The sequence below is a fragment of the Geotrypetes seraphini genome, chromosome 7 (genome assembly GCF_902459505.1).
Source record: "Geotrypetes seraphini chromosome 7, aGeoSer1.1, whole genome shotgun sequence".
In the NCBI taxonomy this organism is placed as follows: domain Eukaryota; kingdom Metazoa; phylum Chordata; class Amphibia; order Gymnophiona; family Dermophiidae; genus Geotrypetes; species Geotrypetes seraphini.
In genome coordinates, this window is record NC_047090.1 from 101,806 (window position 1) to 122,960 (window position 21,155).

At 45.8% G+C, this 21,155-nt stretch overlaps 1 protein-coding gene across 2 annotated transcripts in view; it reads right to left on the reverse strand.

Moving 5' to 3' along the window:
* Window positions 1-17,294, reverse strand: part of DRAM1 (DNA damage regulated autophagy modulator 1) — a 68,271-nt gene extending 50,977 nt beyond the window's left edge. The window contains exon 1 of one of the 2 annotated variants that reach the window (XM_033953037.1): window positions 16,957-17,294. In XM_033953037.1, the coding sequence (XP_033808928.1) occupies window positions 16,957-17,075 (119 nt within the window). In that variant the 5' untranslated portion in view covers window positions 17,076-17,294. The remainder of the gene's footprint in view (window positions 1-16,956) is intronic. The other variant, XM_033953036.1, reaches the window with a different exon arrangement.
* Between the last annotated feature and the right edge of the window lie 3,861 nt (window positions 17,295-21,155).

The window sequence follows — 21,155 nt, forward strand, 5'->3', positions numbered from 1 at the left end:
TTTTTAAAAATTTTATTGTTGGTAGATCATTTTGACTTGGTCACTTTAAAAGTAGCTCGCGAGTCAAAAAAGTGTGGGCACCCCTGCACTAGAGGATGGTCTTGTCAGACAATCTGATCAATTTCTTTGACTGGGTGACCAGAGAATTGGAGAGAGGGAGTGCGCTAAATGCAGTGTATTTAGATTTGTTCTACAAAGGTGTCTAATAAATAAACTGAGCGCCTTTGGTATGGGCCCCACAGTGACGGACTGAGTGGAAGGCAACTGAGGGTAGTGGTCAAAGGAGATCGCTTGTGTGCCGCAAGGCTTGGTTCTTGGGCCTGCTCTTTTTAACACTTTTTTTAAGCAATATTGCTGAAGGACTGTTAAGTAAGATTTGCCTCTTTGTGGATGATACCAAAATCTGCAATAGAGTAGACGCCCCTGGTGGTATGAACAACATGAGGAAGGACCTAGTGAAGCTAGAATGGTCTGAAATTTGGCAGCTAAGATTTAGGGCCTAGCGGCTGCCACACAGCAACAGTCCCGAAGCCTTTTAAATCTCTATGGGCTTCGGGGCTGTTACCGTGCTGGGGCCGCTAGTGCGGCTCTGTAAACAGGCCCTTAATGTTAAGAAATGCAAGGTGATGCATTTGGGCTGCAAAAACACAAGAGAATGGTACAGTTTAGGGGGGTGAAGAACTTTCTTGCACAAAAAGAGGAGCGGGACTTGAGTGTGATACTAAGATGGCCAAACAGGTTGAAAAGGTGACGGCGAAAGCTAGAAGAATGCTAGGGTGCATAGCAAGAGGTATGGCCAGTAGGAAAATGGAGGTATTGATGCCACTGGTGAGACCTCATTTAGAATATTGTGTACAATTCTGGAAACCGCACTTTTAAAAAGATATACACTTCTCCCTCGTCATTCGCGGGGGATACGGGCAGAGCCGGACCGCGAATGGCGAAAAACTGCGATTATCTGGCTCTGACCCACTCCCACCTCCCTGCCGCCTTCCCAGCCTTACCTGGTGGTCTAGAGGGCTTTTGGGACAAGAACGATCTTCCTACGCTCCTGCCCCGTGCAGATCGCCATGAGGAAATGGACGTAGTCTCGAGATAAGTGCTTAACAGTATTTGATAGACAAGCCAGATACTAATTATGTGAATTTTGGATACATAGTTGCTGGTCAATTAATGCTCATCTATAAGAAGAAAAATTGGATATTTAACCACAATATCATTAAAGAATTTATCACTAAAAAAATTGAAAAAAATTTTAAAAATTCAATCACAAAAATAAAAAAATTCAAGGGTTTTTGACCAGCGATGATACCCAACCCCAAAGAGGTTGCGACTTATTGATTGCATTCTCGGGGTATTTTGAGGTCTTTTTCTCCCTTGATTTAAATCACATTATATACATAACAAGTGTTCCACCATAATTGTTAATGAATGTGCATGAGGCACATTTCTTTCATCTGAAACTCATCTGACACTCAAAACATACACACATCCAACGGTATATGGCACCCCTCCCTCTGGTCAGACCACTACAAATACACTTTCACTATAAATTGGGCTCAAAACAACCACAAACCCGCACCCCAAAAAATCCACATCAACACACGACAGAAAATTAATCCAACTACATTTTGGGAGAAGGTAGATCCAGCATTCGACCACATCAACCCCAAAGAATTTGTAACTCACTGGCGTACCCTTAGCGAAGCTACTTTGAACGAGCTAGCACCAATAAAAACAAAAAACAAAATCTGTAGACCTTCAGACAAATGGTTCGACGCTGAACTTCTCCATTTAAAAAGACAATGCAGACACCTCGAAAGAATATGGAAAAAACAGAAACAAGACCAAACAAAAGTAGCATGGAGAACCCAAATCAAACAATATAACTTCAAACTAAAAGAAAAAAGGAAAGCATACTACTCCAAACTAATAGGCACTGAAAACCCAGACTCAAAAATACTCTTCAATATTGTAAGAAAACTCACGGACACCAAACCTTTCCTAGCTACTCAAGGAAACCAATCTCCTTCAGCCCACCAATTAGCAGACTACTTCAAGCACAAAATCACCAATATCAGATCCACATTCAACAATTCATTAACCCTTCTCGATGAGATTATAACAACACCAACAACAGATGAAGCCTTAGTAGCTGACAGAACGTGGAATAACTTCCCCAAAGTACAATGGAACGACATGACTCGACTATACAACAAATATAGTAAAACTTCTTGTGACCTAAACAGCTGCCCATCGTACCTGCTAACAAACGCATCCATCAAGTTCAAAGCTAACCTCATGAACTGGCTACAATCCACGCTCACAGATGGTCACTTCCCACCAGAACTAGGAGAGATTATTATCACCCCCATACCGAAAGATCCCAAAGCTCCAAACAATAATCCAGCCAACCACAGACCCATCGCTTCAATCCCATTATATATCAAACTACAAGAAGGACTTGTAGCACAATACCTCACCAACTACTTAGAAGACCACAACATACTACACCCATCACAATCAGGATTCAGAAAAAACCACAGCACAGAGACACTACTTGTATCTCTAATGGATATAGCCCACCAACACCTCAGCAAAGGAAACAGGATACTACTTATCCAACTAGATCTTTCAGCAGCCTTCGACCTAGTGGATCACAACATACTACTCCAGATACTAGACGCCATAGGGATCACAGGTTTGGTACTCAACTGGTTCCAAGGTTTCCTTAAAACTAGAACTTATAAAGTAAAGACAAAAGACCACATATCTGACCCTTGGTCAAACCCCTGTGGAGTACCACAAGGATCTCCATTATCACCCATACTTTTCAACCTCTACGTATCCTCATTGGGCACCACTCTAGACTCCCTAAATATAGTCTCATTCAGCTACGCAGACGATATAACAATCCTTCTCCCCTTCAATACCCAAGACCCCAACTCATCAGGACGACTGAATAAAACTCTGGAAACGGTAGAAACATGGATGACCAACCACAAACTGAAACTGAACACGGATAAAACCAAATTCCTGCTGCTAGAAAAAAACAAAGAACCTACCTTAACTGATCTGATGACAAATACAAACACATACCCAATACAGCCAGCACTCAAAATCCTGGGAGTAACAATAGACAGGAGATGCACAATGCAGACCCATACTAACAAAACCATCCAAAAAGCCTTCTACACCATGCGCAACCTGCGAAAAATAAGAAAATTCTTTGACAAAATACAATACAGGATCTTAGTCCAATCACTTGTACTAGGACTTGTAGACTACTGCAACAGCCTTTATCTACCCTGCCCCGCTTACATGACCAAACAATTACAGACAGTACAGAACACAGCACTCAGACTTATCTACTCGCTAGGAAAATACGATCACATCACTAATGCCTATCTCGACTCACACTGGCTACCGATACAAGCAAGAACTCAATTCAAACTATACTGTCTATTATTCAAAGCACTAAACGGAACAGCACCACTCTACCTAAACAGCCGCCTAACCCGAAACCTCTCAACTAGAGTAAGGAGAACCCAGACCCCATTCACATACCCCTCACTCAAAGGCACAAAACGCAAAAAGCTATATGACAACCTACTTGCTACACAGGCTGCGAAAATTGACCCCATCATATCCAAGCTGCTGACCACAACTACGGACTACAAAGCGTTTCGAAAAGATATAAAAACCATACTATTCAAAAAACACATCCCAATATTATAATCTACCAACATCTTCTCTCCCTTCATAACCTCCTGCAACTCACAACCAACTGCAATTTCGTCCCCATAGGCAACATCCAATCTAGTTGCATCGGGCGAAAAGCCAAATCATACCTAGAAACACAGTTTCCCCAAATACCGAAAAATCAGATATTACAACCTAGGAACAGACGATTTTTTTGGTAACATAAGATTAGGCTTTGTAATATTATGTAATGTAACATAAGGTTATGCGTCGTAATATAACATAAGGCTATGCCTTGTAATATCATGTAATGTAAGTTATGCAATGTACTGGAATAATAAGGTAAAATAACATAAATTAACTCTAAGTAAAGTCGTGTAAAGTTATGTAAGATAAATTTTGTAAGATAAATTATGTAAATTTAATGCAAGTTATGCAAGCACGGTAAGGATAATGTAAAGTAACACAAAGTAACTCAACGCAAAGTTATGTAAAGTTATGTAAGAAAAGTTATGTAAAGTTAGGTATGCAAAGTTTGTAAAGTTATACATATAATTGTATTGTCATCGCCTGGAAATGACCAGCCATCTTCTAATGTAATCCGCTTAGAACCGCAAGGCACAAGCGGAATAGAAATCACTAATGTAATGTAATGTAATGTAATGAAAGGAAGTTCCAGAATGAGAGGCCATAGGATGAAGTTAAGAGGTGATAGGCTCTAGAGTGATCTAAGGAAATACTTTTTTACAGAAATGGTGGTAGATGCATGGAATAGTCTCCTGGTAGAGGTGGTGGAGACAAAGACAGTGTCTGAATTCAAGAAAGCATGGGACAGGCAGCCGAGATCTCTTAGAAAGAGGAGATGATAGTGGATGCTGTGGATAGGCAGACTGGATGGGCCATTTGGCCTTAATCTGCCATCATGTTTCCATGTTTCTAAGGGTTTTATAATGCACTAGTCTTATAGCCCGTTACATTAACGGGTGCTAGAATATGTGTCTGTCTTTATTTTTTTCTCTCTCTCCTGAGCAATTTTCTGTATTTCTGTCTGTCTTTTTTTTTTTTCCTTGGCTGTCCACTACCACCCCTTGCCTGCTCCCTCTGTCCATTCTCCCTTCCTTTTACCTCCCCTGTGTCTTCCACCACCCCATCACTGCTCACTTTGTCCAGCAGAAGCCCTTCTCTCTTTGTTTTACCTCCCCCTGTCCATCATCACCTCCTTCCTGCTCCCCCTGTCCAGCAGTAGGCCTGTCTTCATTTTTCTGCCCCCCCTGTCCATCAGCACCTCTTCCCTTGTCCATCAACCCCTTTTCTGCCCCTCTATTTCCATGTGCTGCAGCATTTCCCTCCCACCCCACTTCCCTGTGCAGTATTTTCCTCCCCCCCCATACCTTCCTCCTTAACTCCATGCCCTACCATTCTCTCCCCTTCTGCTCCCTTTCCTCCTTCAACTTCATCGAGCAGCAGCAGCATTTATAATTATTTGCTGTTGCCGGCTTCAGGTCTTCCTCTCTGGCGGGTCCTGTCTACTTCATGAAAAGATGAAGTAGGCAGGATCCGCCAGAGAGGAAGGCGTGAAGGCGGCAACAGCATAGAATTTTAAACGCTGCTGCTGCCCGAAGAAGCCAGGCCTTAAGCACAAAGCTGGGGTGGAGGGTTTTAAAAGGTATTGCGGCGTTGGCGGTGGTGGGGGGTTGAAAAGTCATCGTTTAAAAATTTATTTTAAAATGCTGTCCGGGTTTGGCCTCCGCGGCATGCAGCCGCTGCGGTTGACATCTGACTCGGGCCGCCGCAGTCGACATCCGCCTCGGGGGGGAGAGAGAGAGAGCTTCTGATGGCCAGCAGCCGCCGCAGCCGACATCCGCCTCAGGCCGCCGACAGCCACTGCGGCCGACATCCACCTCGGGGGGGAGGGAGAGAGAGAGAGAGCTTCGCGCATGCGCACTCTTACCTGCGGTGCCCTACAGCTCACAGAAAACGGGCGCACGCAGGTGGGAGTGCGCATGCGCGGCCTAGCGTTTTATTGTATTAGATTTCCATGGGACTCATAGCAGGGAGCTGATCACATACTTTCATTGCCAATATGCATGCAGAGCTCCCAAACTGACAACTTAGACGTCAGAGTCCTGTCTTTTCATACTGCAGTTCATTTAGCCAGGGAGGAGGTTTCACAAAGTGTACGCTCCTTGTATTACCATCTATCTTATACAGTACCACTCTTTCTTTCTTTTGAAAAAAAATATCTGGGTACTTTCATGTGAACCTAAGCTACAAGGTATGTACGTTAGAAGAATGTGAGTGAACTCTTTCAGAAGCTCACCTAGTTACAATTATCTCCTCTGTGTGCCAACTCTGATCCCTTCCAATCTAGGAAGGGACCAAGCTGGAAACTGAACAGGATTCTATGTAAAAGAGCGAGATTTTGGCTTCCTGAAACACTTCACGTTCCAGAGGGCAATCCAAACTCACTTTACTTTGAAGCCGAAGCCCTCCATGGCTTTAAAGAATCCTCCACTGTACTTTAGAAAGTAAATTGCAGAATTCAGTCAACAATGCCACTGGCTACCTTGAAACTGATGAAGAGGAAATCTGGCATCAAAATAGACTGGAATCTCAGATGATGCGTTTTTCAGGTTTTTTTCACTTGTTACTTTTGAATTGTACTTATCACTGGCTTAAAATTCAATACCAAAAAATTTGAACAAAATAAAATGCAGTTCTTCAGAGTCTGTAAAGTTGGGTGCACAGTTAACTCCCATTATCAGCCAATTATTGGCCTAATTTGTGTTAATTGGTGCTGATTTGGTACCCATGTGCCCTTAACCCCACGCTCTGTATTGTACAAGCAAATCGATGTGCACAGCTTGTTTAATGAGCCTAATCAGTGCCAATAAATTGGCAAATAATACCTTGGAGCCATGGTCTGGGAACATCCCTTCTTCAAGGCCCGGCCCCAAGGCTCTGGGTAGCCCCTGTGGCCCAGCATGTTCCCAGCTTCTCTCCTGTCCGGTCCGATGGCCCTTTACCTTCCGTGAAGCTGAAAATACTGCTGGCCTTGGTAGTGATTTAGCTACGTCGCCCACGGCTCCCCTTTCTGCTTTCCGTCTGCCTCTGCTGCGATCCACCCAGGCAGAAACAGGAAGTGGCATCATTGGCAGTCCCGGAAAGCAGGAACCCAAGTACACCACTTTACATAGCTCAGGATTTATGCAAGTACCAAAGATGATATTGCACAGTAATTGTTTAATTTCTGATTTTCTTTTATTAAATTGGGTGCTTGAAAAGATGAGCTAAGTAAACTGGATATTACTGTAAATGAGCATCCCGCACCATTCTCGGCCTGAGAAGCGGTTGGCCAGTGAGCACAAAACATGTATTCTCTACCACAATGAGTAATGCAAATTACTGGCTCCTGACCAAGATTCATCGCAATGCAATACGGATATGATAACAAGTAAGAAACCACAGGAATCTGTGCAAGCAGAACACCAGCCGAGACTGCTCTAGATAACCGATAATATTAAAAATCAGCACCAGCTTCCTCCATAACCTTAGAGTGAGAGACTAGGAAGGGGTCAAATAGAAACCTGGTGTAACACCCCCAAAAACCCCTATACCTCAACAACCTTCTTCCTTTTAGAACACATGACTATTTTCAGGAAATCTGTTGCAACGTCATACCGGTAATTCACATTTGCACAATTGTATACAGTATTTCCTTTTTTTCTCAAAATTTCTATACAGTGCCTTGCAAAATCCTAATATATTTTTTCACATTCATTTTTTAAAAAAAATTTTAATTAACAAATAGCATATACCATGCATTAGGAAATGAAATGCAAATGCATTATAGAAAAATTAACAAAGGAAAATATTAACAGAAAATTCTGTTTAAGAAAATAAAAAAAGAAAAGGATCCTGGGGAGGAAACTGAAACTGAGGGCAAGGAAGATAGCCTTCTCGGAGATCCTGCCAGTACCGAGAGCAGACACAAGGAGGCAGAGTGAACTTCAAGCAATAAACGGATGGCTCAGGAGATGGTGCGAAGAGGAGGGATTCCTTTTTGTTCGGAACTGGACAACTTTCTTGGGGAAAAACAAGCTCTACAGGAGGGACGGACTGCACCTGAGCATGACTGGGACGAGGATGCTGGCACGCAACGTCCAGAGTGCCATAGATTTGGCTTTAAACTGAGGAAGAGGGGAAAGCCGACAGTCGATCTGACACATTGGACAAAAGTATCAAATAAGGATACTGAGCAAGGACATTGTAAAAGGGGACTCAGGACTGAGTGGGAATTTTTGGATACCGAGCAAGGACATTGTAAAAGAGGACTCGGGACTGAGTGGGGATTTTTGGAAAAAGGATTCGGGACTGAGTGGGAATTTTTGGAAAAAAGACCTAAGGATGCAATACAGGGGCCCAGGGCCAAGGACATTGAGCAAGGATATTGTAAAAAAGGGATCGGGACTGAGTGGGAAATTTTTTTAAAAAAACCTAAGGATGCAATACAGGGGCCCAGGACCAAGGACATTGAACAAAGACACTGTAAAGGAGGGCTCAAGACTGAGTGGGAATTTTTTGAAGAAGGACCAAAGGACAATTTGCAGGGGTCTAGGGCACAAATGAAATTGGCAAACAGGACTAACAGAGAACAACGGAATCCAAAAGGACAACCAAAAATGGGTGCCAAACCACGAGGAAAACCAGCAAGAGAGGCAAACAACCGGGACTTACATTGCCTATACACAAATGCTAGGAGCCTAAGGGCTAAAATGGGAGAGTTAGAAGTCTTAGCCAACAAAAAGGGCCTTGACATAATCGGAGTCACAGAAACGTGATGGGCTAAGGACAATAAATGGGATGTGGCTTTACCAGGGTCCAAACTCTACAGGAGAGATAGGCCACACAAAAAAGGTGGAGGAATAGCGCTATATATAAAGGATTCCATACATTCAACCAGGATGGAAACAACAGCAAGGGCGGATGACTTGGAATCACTATGGGTTAAGCTATCCGGAGGAACTGGAGCAGACATAAAATTGGGTCTGTACTATCGCCCACCGGGACAAATGGAAGAAATCGACCAGGATCTGGAGGCTGAACTGGGGCAGGTATGCAAAAGCGGAAGTGTGGTGGTGATGGGGGACTTCAACTACCCGGGAATAGACTGGAGTATAGGGCACTCAAACAGCATGAGGGAGACCAAATTTCTGGAGGTCACGAGGGACTGTTTCATGGAACAACTCTTCACGGAACCAACGCAGGGAGATGCCACTCTTGACCTAATCTTCACCGGACATGGGGGACCCGCTAAAGAGGTGGTGGTACTAGCCCCACTAGGAAACAGCGATCACAACACGATCCAGTACAGGCTAGAAATTGGATCATCAAAGGTGAAAAGAACTACAACGACAGCACTGAACTTCAAAAAAGGGAATTATGATGCCATGAGGAAAATGGTGGGAAAGAAACTCAACGACACCGCAAGGAAGATGGAGTCCGTAGAAAAAGCCTGGACCTTACTCAAGGGCACGGTGCACGAAGCAATTGAAGAAGGCTGGACATTTCCAGGAAGTTACAAATTTTAAGGAAAGATACATAGAGATGCTAGAATAAGAGATAGGTTTAGATACATAGTGGAGGCTAAGAGGGTGAATTTAAGGAAGTGGAGGCTAAGAGGGTAAATTTAGGGAAGGGGGAACATTTGAGGAAACTTGTAGGGAGGGAGGAGATTAGGGTTGGTTATATGGTGGGGTAAGCAGGGAGGGGAATGTTAGGGAGGAGGGGGATAAGCAGGCAAGATAGTTTCTTTGAATAACAGAGTTTTGATTTCTTTTCGAAAAGATTTAAGGTCACATGTGGTTGTCAACAGAACAGAGATGGAGGGGTCTAGCTTCGCTGCCTGCGTTGCTAGGATGTCATCATACATCTTCTTGCGTTGAATGCCCTTGAGTGGTGGGTAGGAGAATGGGATCTGTGTTCTCCTTAGTCTGGGTGTGAAGTTTCGGTTTAGGCGATTGTTCAGGTAAGTGGGCGCAATTCCATTTATTGCCTTAAATAATAAACAGTAGAATTTGAATTGGATTCGGGCTCATATTGGTAGCCAGTGTGAGTCTAGGAAGGCATTGGTGATATGGTCAAATTTTCCAAGAGAATAGATCAATCTAAGGGCTGTATTTGGATGGTCTGTAGCTGCTTTATCAAGTTTAAGGGGCATGGTAAGTAGAGGATATTGCAATAGTCCACTAATCCTAGGACAAGGGATTGGACTATGATCTTGTAGTGGTCTTTGTCAAAGAATTTTCTGATTTTACGCAGGTTGCGCATGGTGAAAAAAGCTTTTTGGATGATTTTGTTGATTTGGACTTGCATTGTACAGCATCTATCTATCGATACTCCAAGGATTTTTAGGGATGGCTGTATGGTGTATTTGGTGGTGTTTAACTCAAATTCTGTTATGGACGGGGTTTTATCCTTTTCAAGTAGTAGAAACCTTGTTTTCACCGAGTTCAGCTTCAGTTTATGGCCTAACATCCATTCTTCCACTGCTTCCAGTGTTATTTTTAGGTTGCCTAATGAGGTGGGGTCTTGGGTATCGAAGGGGAGGAGTATGGTTATGTCATCAGCATAGATGAAAGATAATACGTTTAGGGTGTCTAGAGTGGTACCAAGGGAGGATATGAAGAGGTTGAAGAGCATGGGTGACAACGGTGACCCTTGAGGAACTCCACAAGTGTAGAACCTTGAACTTCTAAGGGTTGCCCACTCCTGCCACAACACACAAGAGACTTTTATTTTAAAAATTATTATACGTTAACAAGACTGGGAACACACAAAAAAAATGTATCGTGCAATTTTGTTACTGAATGCAAATGAATCTTGGCTCATTTGCATCCCATAGCTAAAACTTATCAAAAATAGCCATCCAGCCATGAATTTATTCATTGTTTATTTTTCCTTTTTTACCTACCAAAAAGGTTTGAATAGTAGTATTTATTTATTTACACTTCCCCCTCCGTATTTGCGGGGGTTAGGGGCAGAGCCGGCCCGCGAATAATATTTGAGCCTGTTCTGTCTCTAACCACCGCTTCCCTCTGCTATTTTAAGCCCTGAAAGGCCCCCCTCCCCCCCTTTAAGCCTTACCTGGTGGTCTAGCGGGTTTTCAGGCATGCACGATCTTCTCATGCTCCTGCCCCGTGCAGATCGCTCACAGAAAATGGCTGCCTTGAGCTCCCGCAGTCTCTCGAGCCATTTCCTATGAGCGATCTGCACGGGGCAGGAGCATGGGAAGATCATGCCTGCTCCGAAAACCCGCTAGACCACCAGGCAAGGCTTAAGGGGGGGGGGGAGCTTACAGGGCTTAAAATAGCCTGAAAAATGAAAGTAATTTTTTTTGTTTAAAACCGCGAATAAGTGAATCTATAGATACAGAATTCGCGAATACGGAGAGGAAAGTGTATAAGGCTTAAAGCCTTCCTAAAACTTGGTAAACATACAATTTCCATTTCAATACAATAGATGGTATTTTCATATTCAGTATATCTTTTGTTTTTACATACAGGAATGACAATAGCGTGATCAGGATTATGCTTGCTTTCTTTTTTTAAAGGGAGAAAAGGGGGAAGGGGTAAAACGCGGACCTTGCGGATCTAAAACCACACGTCCTTAAAAATCTGAGGTCCGTGCCACTTATAGTTAATTTCTGGCTCTGACAGACCTCCAGTGGCGTACCAAGGGGGGGTGCGGGGGGGGGGCGGTGCGCGCCAGCCCTGAGGGGGTGCTCCCGGCCTTGCCATTCAGTTTCCCCCACCCCCGAAGGACCGCTCGCCCCACTGACCTTCCTGCACCACCTGTGAAGCAGGATTGCGACGTCAGCGATCCCTGAGCTGCTTGGGCGCTGCTTCCTGCACCGCGGTCCCGCCCCTCCTCTGATGTCAGAGGAGGGACGGGACCGCAGCGCAGGAAGCAGCGCCGAAGCAGCGCAGAGATCGCCGACATCGCGATCCTGCTGCGGCTGCTTCATAGGTGGTGCGGGGAGGCCAGGAGGGCGAGCGGTCCTTCGGGGTGGGTCGGGGCATCAGGCCTTCAGGGTGGGGCGGGCGGGCAGGCAGGCTTTCAAGGGTGAGGGGGGGCAGGCAGGCAGGCCTTCAAGGGGGGACAGGCCTTCAAGGGGGGGACAGGCCTTCGGGGGGGTGTGCAGACCTTCAAGGGGTGCAGGCCTTCAAGGGGGAGGGACAGGCCTTCAAGGGGGGGGGGGCAGGCAGGCCTTCAAGGGAGGGACAGGCCTACAAGGGGTGGGACAGGCCTTCAAGGGGGGGACAGGCCTTCGGGGGGGGGGTAGGCCTTTGGGGGGGGTGCAGGCTTCAAGGGGGGGGACAGGCCTTCAAGGGGGGGAAAGGCAGGCAGGCCTACAAGGGGGGGACAGGCCTACAAGGGGGGGACAGGCCTACAAGGGGGTGGGACAGGCCTTCAAGGGGGTGGGACAGGCCTTCGGGGGGGGTGCAGGCCTTCAAGGGGGTGCAGGCCTTCAAGGGGGGGACAGGCCTTCGGGGGGGTGCAAGCCTTCGGGGGGGGTGCAGGCCTTCGGGGGGGGTGCAGGCCTTCAAGGGGGGCACAGGCAGGTAGGCCTTCAAGGGGGGACAGGCCTACAAGGGGGAGGACAAGCTACAAGGGGGTGGGACAGGCCTTCAAGGGGGGGACAGGCCTTCGGGGGGGGTGCAGTCCTTCGGGAGGGGTGCAGACCTTCAAGGGGGGGACAGGCCTTCAGGGGGTGCAGGCCTTCGGGGGGGGGTGCAGGCCTTCAAGGGGGGGACAGGCAGGCAGGCCTTCAAGGGGGGCAGGCCTACAAGGGGGGGACAAGCTACAAGGGGGTGGGACAGGCCTTCAAGGGGGGACAGGCCTTTGGGGGGTGCAGGCCTTCGGGGGGGGACAGGCCTACAAGGGGGTGGGACAGGCCTTCAAGGGGGGTGCAGGCCTTCAAGGGGGGACAGGCAGACCTTTAAGGGGGGACAGGCCTTTGGGGGGGACCCTGGTTTAGAAGTACACGGAGGGAAGGGGGTGTTCAAAGAGACGTGCATATGCCAAACTTTGGGGGGGGAAGAAATAATGGGTCTGAAAATAGAGGAGAGGGAGAGAGATGATGGACCATGGGATTTAGGGAGGGAAGGAACAGAAAGGGAGAGAAATTGGACACAAGGGATGGTGTGGAGGAGGGATAGAGATACTGGATAGGAGGGTAATTAGGAAAAGAAAGGGAGAGATGGTGGACTCTGGAGTGGTGGGGAAGGAGGGAGAGATGCTGGATGAAAGGGTAGTTAAGAAAAGGTGGATCTGTGGAGGGAGATGAAAAAAAGGAAAGATAACAAACTTCCTGGGAAGGGAAGGGAAATGGAAAGGGAGGACAGAGTTGGCAGATGGATGGTTAGCATGCAGAAAGAAGGAGACCCTGGCAAGCAAGTTATCAGAAGAAAACCAGAGCCTTGGACCAACAAGATTTGAAATATAACCAGACAACAAAAGGTAGAAAAATTAATTTTATTTTCTGTTTTGTGATTATAATATGTCAGATTTGAAATGTGTATCCTGCCAGAGCTGGTGTTGGACTGCAAACGTGAGCTAGGATTTAACAGAGAGAGGAAAAGTCCTTTTTGTTTCTTTATTTTATTTACACCACAGCGCCAGTGTGGTTAGGAGAAGCCAAAGAGGGTGAAAAAGCTATAAAACCCACCAGGAGTTTTGAAAAAAATCACCCAACTGGGCAGGAAAATCGAATTGAATAACCAATTCAATAGGCTGAATCTAATCGAAATTTTTTTTCCTGAATCTGGCAGCATTAGTTTGCGCTATTATCTTAGACTTTAGGACCTGGGATTGGGGAGAGATGGCATCCTCAGTACTTTATAATGCAAGTGAAATGAGGATTTGGTCAGACTTTTGAAGGGTCTGCAGAAAAAAATATTGTATAGGCCGAGGACAAGAGACAGCAGGAAATGGGAACTTTTCTTCCTTCTATTTTTGTGAATGGAAAGGCTGAGGATGCCAGAGAGTTCAGTTAAAATATGTGCTTTATAAGAAAATATAATAATGTGTTTTATAAAGTTTATAGCATAGCTGGCCTACCCAGTGAGGTGTTCCTAGTGGTGATGGTGGCAGCGTGTCAATGTGTTGAGAGGAAGAGGTGGTCTGGGAAATTCTGCTGAGCAAACTCCGGGCCCATTTCCACCCCCCAGTTAGTCCACTCCACTCAACTGGTTCACACACTGATTAGGTCTTTGGGTGTTGTTTTGGGATCTCTTCCAGTGGTTTGTCAGTATCTCCTTGTGGTCCAAGGAAGGAAACTTTGTTAACCTTAGCATTGACCTTTTGTAACAGTGCTGCTTGTGTGGCATTAGGCTATCTAGTGCAGTGTTTTTCAACCGCTGTTCCGCGGCACACTAGTGTGCCGCGAGATGTTGCCTGGTGTGCCGTACGGTCAGGGCCGCCATCAGGGCAGTACACCAGTCTAGGGAGAGGGGCGGTCCGCCCCACGTGGACAGGAGAGAGCTGGACTGGGGACCCGCCGAGTTCAATACATCTCTTCTGTTCCTGCCTGCCCTGCAGCTAACATATAGCCGATCGCAAGCGTTCCCCGATGTCAGCGCTGACGTCGGAGGGAGGGCTTAAGCAAAGCCTGCCCTCCGACGTCAGCGCTGACGTCGGAGAATACTTCCGTTCGGCTATTTGTGTGCGGCAGGGCAGACAGGAAGCAGAAGACAAGCCTCGCGGCTTGAGCTTCGTTTTGCTGAGAAAGTTGCAAAGATGGGCTGGTAGGCAAACACGGAACACAAAAGGGGGGAGGGAGTGCGTTTTGGACACAAGGCATGAACTTGGGAGAGAGGAAGGGAGGGAAAGAGATGCTGAGGTGGGGGAGGGAATGCCTTTTTGGACACAGAAGAAATGGACTTGGGAGAGAGGAAGGGAGGGAAAGAGATGCTGAGGTGGGGGAGGGAATGCGTTTTTGGACACAGAAGAAATGGACTTGGGAGAGAGGAAGGGAGGGAAAGAGATGCTGAGGTGGGGGAGGGAATGCCTTTTTGGACACAGAAGAAATGGACTTGGGAGAGAGGAAGGGAGGGAAAGAGATGCTGAGGTGGGGGAGGGAATGCGTTTTTGGACACAGAAGAAATGGACTTGGGAGAGAGGAAGGGAGGGAAAGAGATGCTGAGGTGGGGGAGGGAATGCGTTTTTGGACACAGAAGAAATGGAATTGGGAGAGAGGAAGGGAGGGAAAGAGATGGTTGTGTACACGGGGAATAGAAGAAAGGAGAATTTTTGGTCATAGGGAGGGAGTGAGGTACAGATAGTGGCATACCAGGGCGGGGGGGGCGGACTGCCCCACCCCGGGTTTACGTCCCAAGGGGGTGCACAGCTGGCCACCCTCCAGTGTTGTCCCTAGGCCGGCAAACTGCGGCTCTTTAGCCACTTGAGTGCCACCGCTGCCAACGGTGTTGTTGGCGGTGGCAGCATTATAAAATACTTTCTTTGTGTTTATTTGATTCCTATTCAAGAGAATTACTTTATATATAGTCAATATAGGCACAGAGTTAAATTTTTTAACATTTTCTAATGGTGGTGTGCCTCGTGATTTTTTTCATGAAACAAGTGTGCCTTTGCCCAAAAAAGGTTGAAAAACACTGATCTAGTGATTGAAAGAAAAAAAACAGACCTTTGCACATTTTTGCACTATAGGTGGGTGTATGAGGAGATTCACATTTCCTGCACAGCTAAGTCCGTGTGACGTTCCCTTGTGCTGTATTTGACATCTAGCAAGGTCTCTGTTTGAAAGGAAAGATCTAAACTTAAAAATGAAGTGGCCAGAAGTTATGGTAAAAGCAAATAATGTAGCTGGTTTTAAGAAAGATTTGGACAAATTCCTGGAGGAAAAGTCCATAATCTGTTATTAAGACATGGGGGAAGAGTCTGCTTGCCCTGGATCGGTAGCATGGAATGTTGCTACTCTTTGGGTTTTGACCAGGTATTAGTGTCCTGGATTGGCTACCATGAGAATGGGCTACTGGGCATGATGACCATTGGTCTGACCCAGTTAGGCTATTCTTATGTTATGTTCTCATCTGTAGGGGCCTTTGTTTTCACTTTTTATTTTAATGTATTTTTTTTCTGGGAACTTATCAGTGTTTTTTATAATGGGAACAAAAATGGAAGAGAATTAATTAATGTGTGTGGGATGAGGGGGTAACTGATTTCTTCAGCTAAATAATTCAATCCACTTCAAACAGACATAGGAGAACTCACGCACCATTCACACACCCTCCAACCAAAAACGTCAAAAGAAAAAAACTGTTCGACAACCTCCTAGCCATTCGAGCTGCAACACTCGACCCCCAACTCTACAACCAATTGACATCACCACAGACTGCAAAACCTTCAAAAAGAAATAAAAACCCTTCTATTCAAAAACACATAAAACCGAACTAACACAATCAGAACTGTCCCAAGCATCACCTGCAACTACTCCATATGTACTTCTGATGTCATAACAATTCAGACATAATTTATGTTATGTTATGTTTGGAATATAAGAAAATTTTCACTGCCTGTTTCTATTCTGACCATTTATTCCGTTTCATGGTCATTACAAAAAATATTTTTTTACATGGGGGGGGGGGGTGTCAAAAAATGATGGGCCCCGGGTACCACATACCCTAGGTACGCCACTGCAGACCTCGATGACATTTTAGCGCTGACGGATCCTCATAGTTTTTCCTCCCTAAGCTGAGACGGATCCGTCAGCGCTAAATTGTCATCGAGGTCTGTCAGAGCCAGAGACTAACTACAAGTGGCACGGACCTCAGATTTTTAAGGGAAAAGTTTTTGCCATAATCACAAAACAGGGGGATAAGAAATGTGAAATTCTGATGTGGGGAGAGTTGCTTGAAAGATTTTCAATCCTTACTAATTGTTAAATTTAAAGTGTACATCGCTTAGAATATTTGATTAAGCGATTTATCAAATCATCTAATAAACTTGAAACTTTGCTCCCAGGTACCCAAAGGTGGTCCATTGGCTCAGGCACAAGACCTTAGAGTGTGAGCCCTGCGGGACTGGCCTTGAGCAATAGCCAGCGCGCAGAAGAGTTGAAGGAACAGCGCAGCCGGGAGAAGTCGCCTACGAGTTCCTTCGTCTCCCTCCCTCCCTCCCTTCCCATTCCAGGTTACCCGTGGCACAAAGCGTGGCTTACCGGACGGGTCTCACCTGATGTAGGGGACCAGCGGATCCACATGGCCCGAGAGCACGGCGATGACATAGGAGAGGATGAAGGCAGCCGAGGACCAGACGACCAGGAAGGACGGGATGAACGCGCTGCCCTGCATGTCCGATCTGCCGGGCGCTACGGCTGGCCGCCGCGGGGAGGGAAGGAAGAGCCAGGCCCCGCCCGCTCTGTTACGGAGCCGTGACTCACAAACTGAGGGCTACCCCCCTGCGCGCGCCCCTCCTGCCGCCGCTGATTGGCTGCCGGGCCCTCCGGGGACTGCAACTGGCCGCCCCTGGGGGGCGCTGCGGAGACTCGCGATGCCGACGGTGGCAAAATCCAGGGGCCAGCTTACGTTTTCTTAAAGTCAAAAGTGCGCGCGTTATTTGTACGGACAAGACGGCGGTTGCCTCTTTCCGGGTGTTTCTGAAAAGGAAGTCACCTGGAGCTACTGCTGAAATCCCAAACAAATAAATAAAAGACAACAGGGGTAACAGTGACCATTGAAAACGGGACATCTATTAATTGTCAGCCCCGCCCCCGATTTCTTCCATTCATTTTTCATGTACACATAATATCTTAATCATTCATAATGGTAACCATAAAATAAAAATTAAAAAAACCCACAAAGCACACTATACACAAAGAAAATGTTAATTATCATTTATATTTGGGGGGGGGGTCAAAGATGTCAAGGCAGATGACTTTAAAATATGCAATGTCACCTTGGTAACTATAGAAAAATAGACAAATATAGTGCAAAATATAAATTCTCAAAACTGACACATTTTGATCACTAAATTGAAAATGAAATCATTTTTCCTACCCTTGCTGTCTGGTGATTTCATGAGTCTTTGGTTGGGTTTCCTTCTGACTGTGCATCCTTTCTTTCATTTCTTTCTGCACTCAGGTCCAACAATTGTCCCTTTTTATCCCCTCCCTCCTTCCTTCCTATGTCCTTAGTGCCCTCAGTGCCTCCTTCCTATGTCCTTAGTGCCTCCTTCCTGTGTCCTTAGTGCCCCCAGTGCCTCCTTTCTATGTCCTTAGTGCCCTCAGTGCCTCCTTCCTATGTCCTTAGTGCCCCTTCCTATGTCCTTAGTGCCCTCAGTGCCTCCTTCCTATATCCTTAGTGCCTCCTTCCTGTGTCCTTAGTGCCCCTTCCACTGCCCTTAGTGCCTCCAGTGCCTCCTTCCTATGTCCTTAGTGCCCTCAGTGCCTTCTTCCTATGTCCTTAGTGCACCAGTGCCTCCTTCCTATGTCCTTAGTGCCCCTTCCTAAGTCCTTAGTGCCTTCTTCCTATGTCCTTAGTGTCCCCGGTGCCTCCTTCCCATGTCCCCCTCATTGCCTTCCAGTCTTTGTCCCACCCCCTCACCCGAAGCCAGCCAGCCTACCTTCCTCCCTCCCTGCCTCGCTAAAGCCAGCCTGCCTGCCTCCCTCCCTCCTGCGCCAAAGCCTGCCCCACCCCCCAGGACTGGCCCCTGCTGCTGCTGCTACCTACCCACCACAACTTGCCCTACCACCGCTTCAAATCCCCCCACTCCGATCCACCGCCGCTGTCACCCGCCACAACTAAAGAAAAAGAAGGACCAGGTGCCAGCCCACAAACCTTCCTAACATCAATTCTGATGTCGGAGAGGAAGTTCCGGGCCAGCCAGGCAGCGATTGGCTGGCCTGGAACTTCCTCTCCGACGTCAGAATTGACATCAGGAAGAAGGCTTTGGCGCGACAGGAAGGGAGAGGACGCAATTGCCTGTCCCGTTGTCCCCTCGCACATCTTCTGGACACTGTCCCTGAAAATAGGACATTTCGGCATCCCGAAGCTGTGTGTGGGGACAACGGGACAGGGGATCTAAAAATGGGATGTATGGTCACCTTAGGAATGGGCGAGCTTATTTTATGACACAGTTGTGGAATCAGATGCCCTTCTACTATAAGGTCATTATATGGGTTATTTTAAAAATATATATTTTATTTCTTTATTCGATTTTAAATTGAAATATAATATATTCATGCATTAGGTAATAGAAATTAATAAGCCACATCAAAGATTACATAACAAAAGTTAAATTAAAAAAAACTTCATTCAATACAAAATTTAAGTGGCTATAATTCCCCTATAAGCCCACAATATTGAGGAGAGAGATTTCAGATAAGGAGACATCTCCCAAGAGATCAAACATAAGAAAACTACAAAAATAAAAAAAGACGTCTCAAACTACTTCTCTCATTAGATGGGTTATTAATGTTCCATAAGGCTGTGAAAACTAAATTCCTTTATTGCTGAATTATTCTTTATACATTTTATTTGGTTATATTTTTAAAGATGAACATGTAAGATATTGTGTGACTAATCCTGTAACCCAGGGGTGCCCAATAGGTCGATCGCGATCAACCGGTAGATCGCCAAGGCAAAGTGAGTTGATCGCGGAGCCCATCCCGGGCTCCGTGATAGACTCACTTTGCCTTGGCGATCTACCGGGCCGATCAGCCTTCCTCTCCCCGACGTCAATTCTACCGTCAGAGAGGAAGTTCGTCACTCCTCTCTTTAAGCCACTTCACTGGCTCCCTATCTGCCATCGTATACAGTTCAAGATCTTATTGCTGACCTACAAGTGTTTTCATTCTGCTGCCCCTCAATATCTCTCCGCGCTTCTCCTTATATACACCTCCCAGAGAACTCCGTTCTTCAGATAAGCCGCTCTTAGTTGTACCCTTCTCCTCCACTGCCAATTCCAGACTTCGTTCCTTTCATCTAGCTTCCCCTTATACCTGGAATAAATTACCCAAGTTTGTCCGTCAAGCCCCTTCCCTTGTTTAAAAGCAGACTGAAAACCCACCTTTTTGATATAGCTTTCGTTTCAATCCTTAACCCTTCTCTTCTGCTCTCCAACCCAGCCAGCTGATTAACCGTTCCCCTTAACTGTATCCATGACATCCTGTTTGTCTTTGGGAAGCAGAGCTGAGACTGTGATGTCATAATGCCTCATTCCACCAATAAGAGCCAACCTCATTAGTGATATCACAATGGCTTGATTGTCCTGTACTGCTCTCTGCCCTCCAACCAAGCCAGTTGATTAACCATTCCCCTTAACTGTATCCTGGACATCCTATTTGTCTGTCTTGCCTGTTTAGATTGTAAGCTCTTTCGAGCAGGGACTGTTTTCTTACTCTTTGTGACTCTGTATAGTGCTGTGTACGTCTGGTAGCGCTATAGAAATAATAGTAACAGTAATGAGCAAATAATTAACTTGCCATGGTGACAGAATTTGTCCCCGTCCCCACGGTTAACCTCGGAAAACCATCTCCATGTCATTCTTTAAGGAGAGCGGGAAGAATCAGAGTATGAATGGACAGTGGTGTACCTATGGTATGTGGCACCCGGGGCCCATCATTTTTTGACACCCCCTCCCATCTATATGAAAAATATGATTTTTAGTAACAATCCACATATCGCACAACAAGAGTGTACCTAGGAAAAGGCAGCATCTTAAACACTGCAGTGAGCACTAGAACACCAACACATACATTGTAAAACTAAACAAGCCAGATCCCGCACAGTCAATTGATCCTGTAGTCAATGCCAACTGAAAATTATGTTATTTTCATACACACAGAACAGAGATACACCCTCGCCCAATATGGAATAATCACAAACTAAAAATAGAAATATGTAGACAAAAGTTAAACTGAACCGCCAAGAAACCAGACCCTGGATACAATGCAACACCACAAAAACAGTAACACATGTCCTCTAATACAGTGCAAAATATAAAGACAGTAGATGTAAATTTGAAAAAACTGATACATAACAATTACCACTTTACAAATTAACAAATAAAAATAAAACAAATAATGAGAAATTAAAAAATACCATTTTATTGAACTAATCCCCTTAAGCTTGGCCCCCATCCCCGCAAACCACCTGATTCCATCCACACAAGCCTTGAATTGTTTATATTAAAGTATAAAAAGACACAATATTCTGTACAATTGTTAATTTATAAATCAGCATCTTCTCCCCACTCTCTCTTCCCCATTTCCCTTCAGCGTCCTCAGCCCACTCTCTCTCCACTTTCCTTCAGCGCACGCACATAAAAACAAGCAAGTAATTTTATATCATTTTCATTCTATTCATTCATAGAAATTAAAGTCTAAATAATGCCAGTCACATAACAAAACATGATTTTACAAAAATAATTCC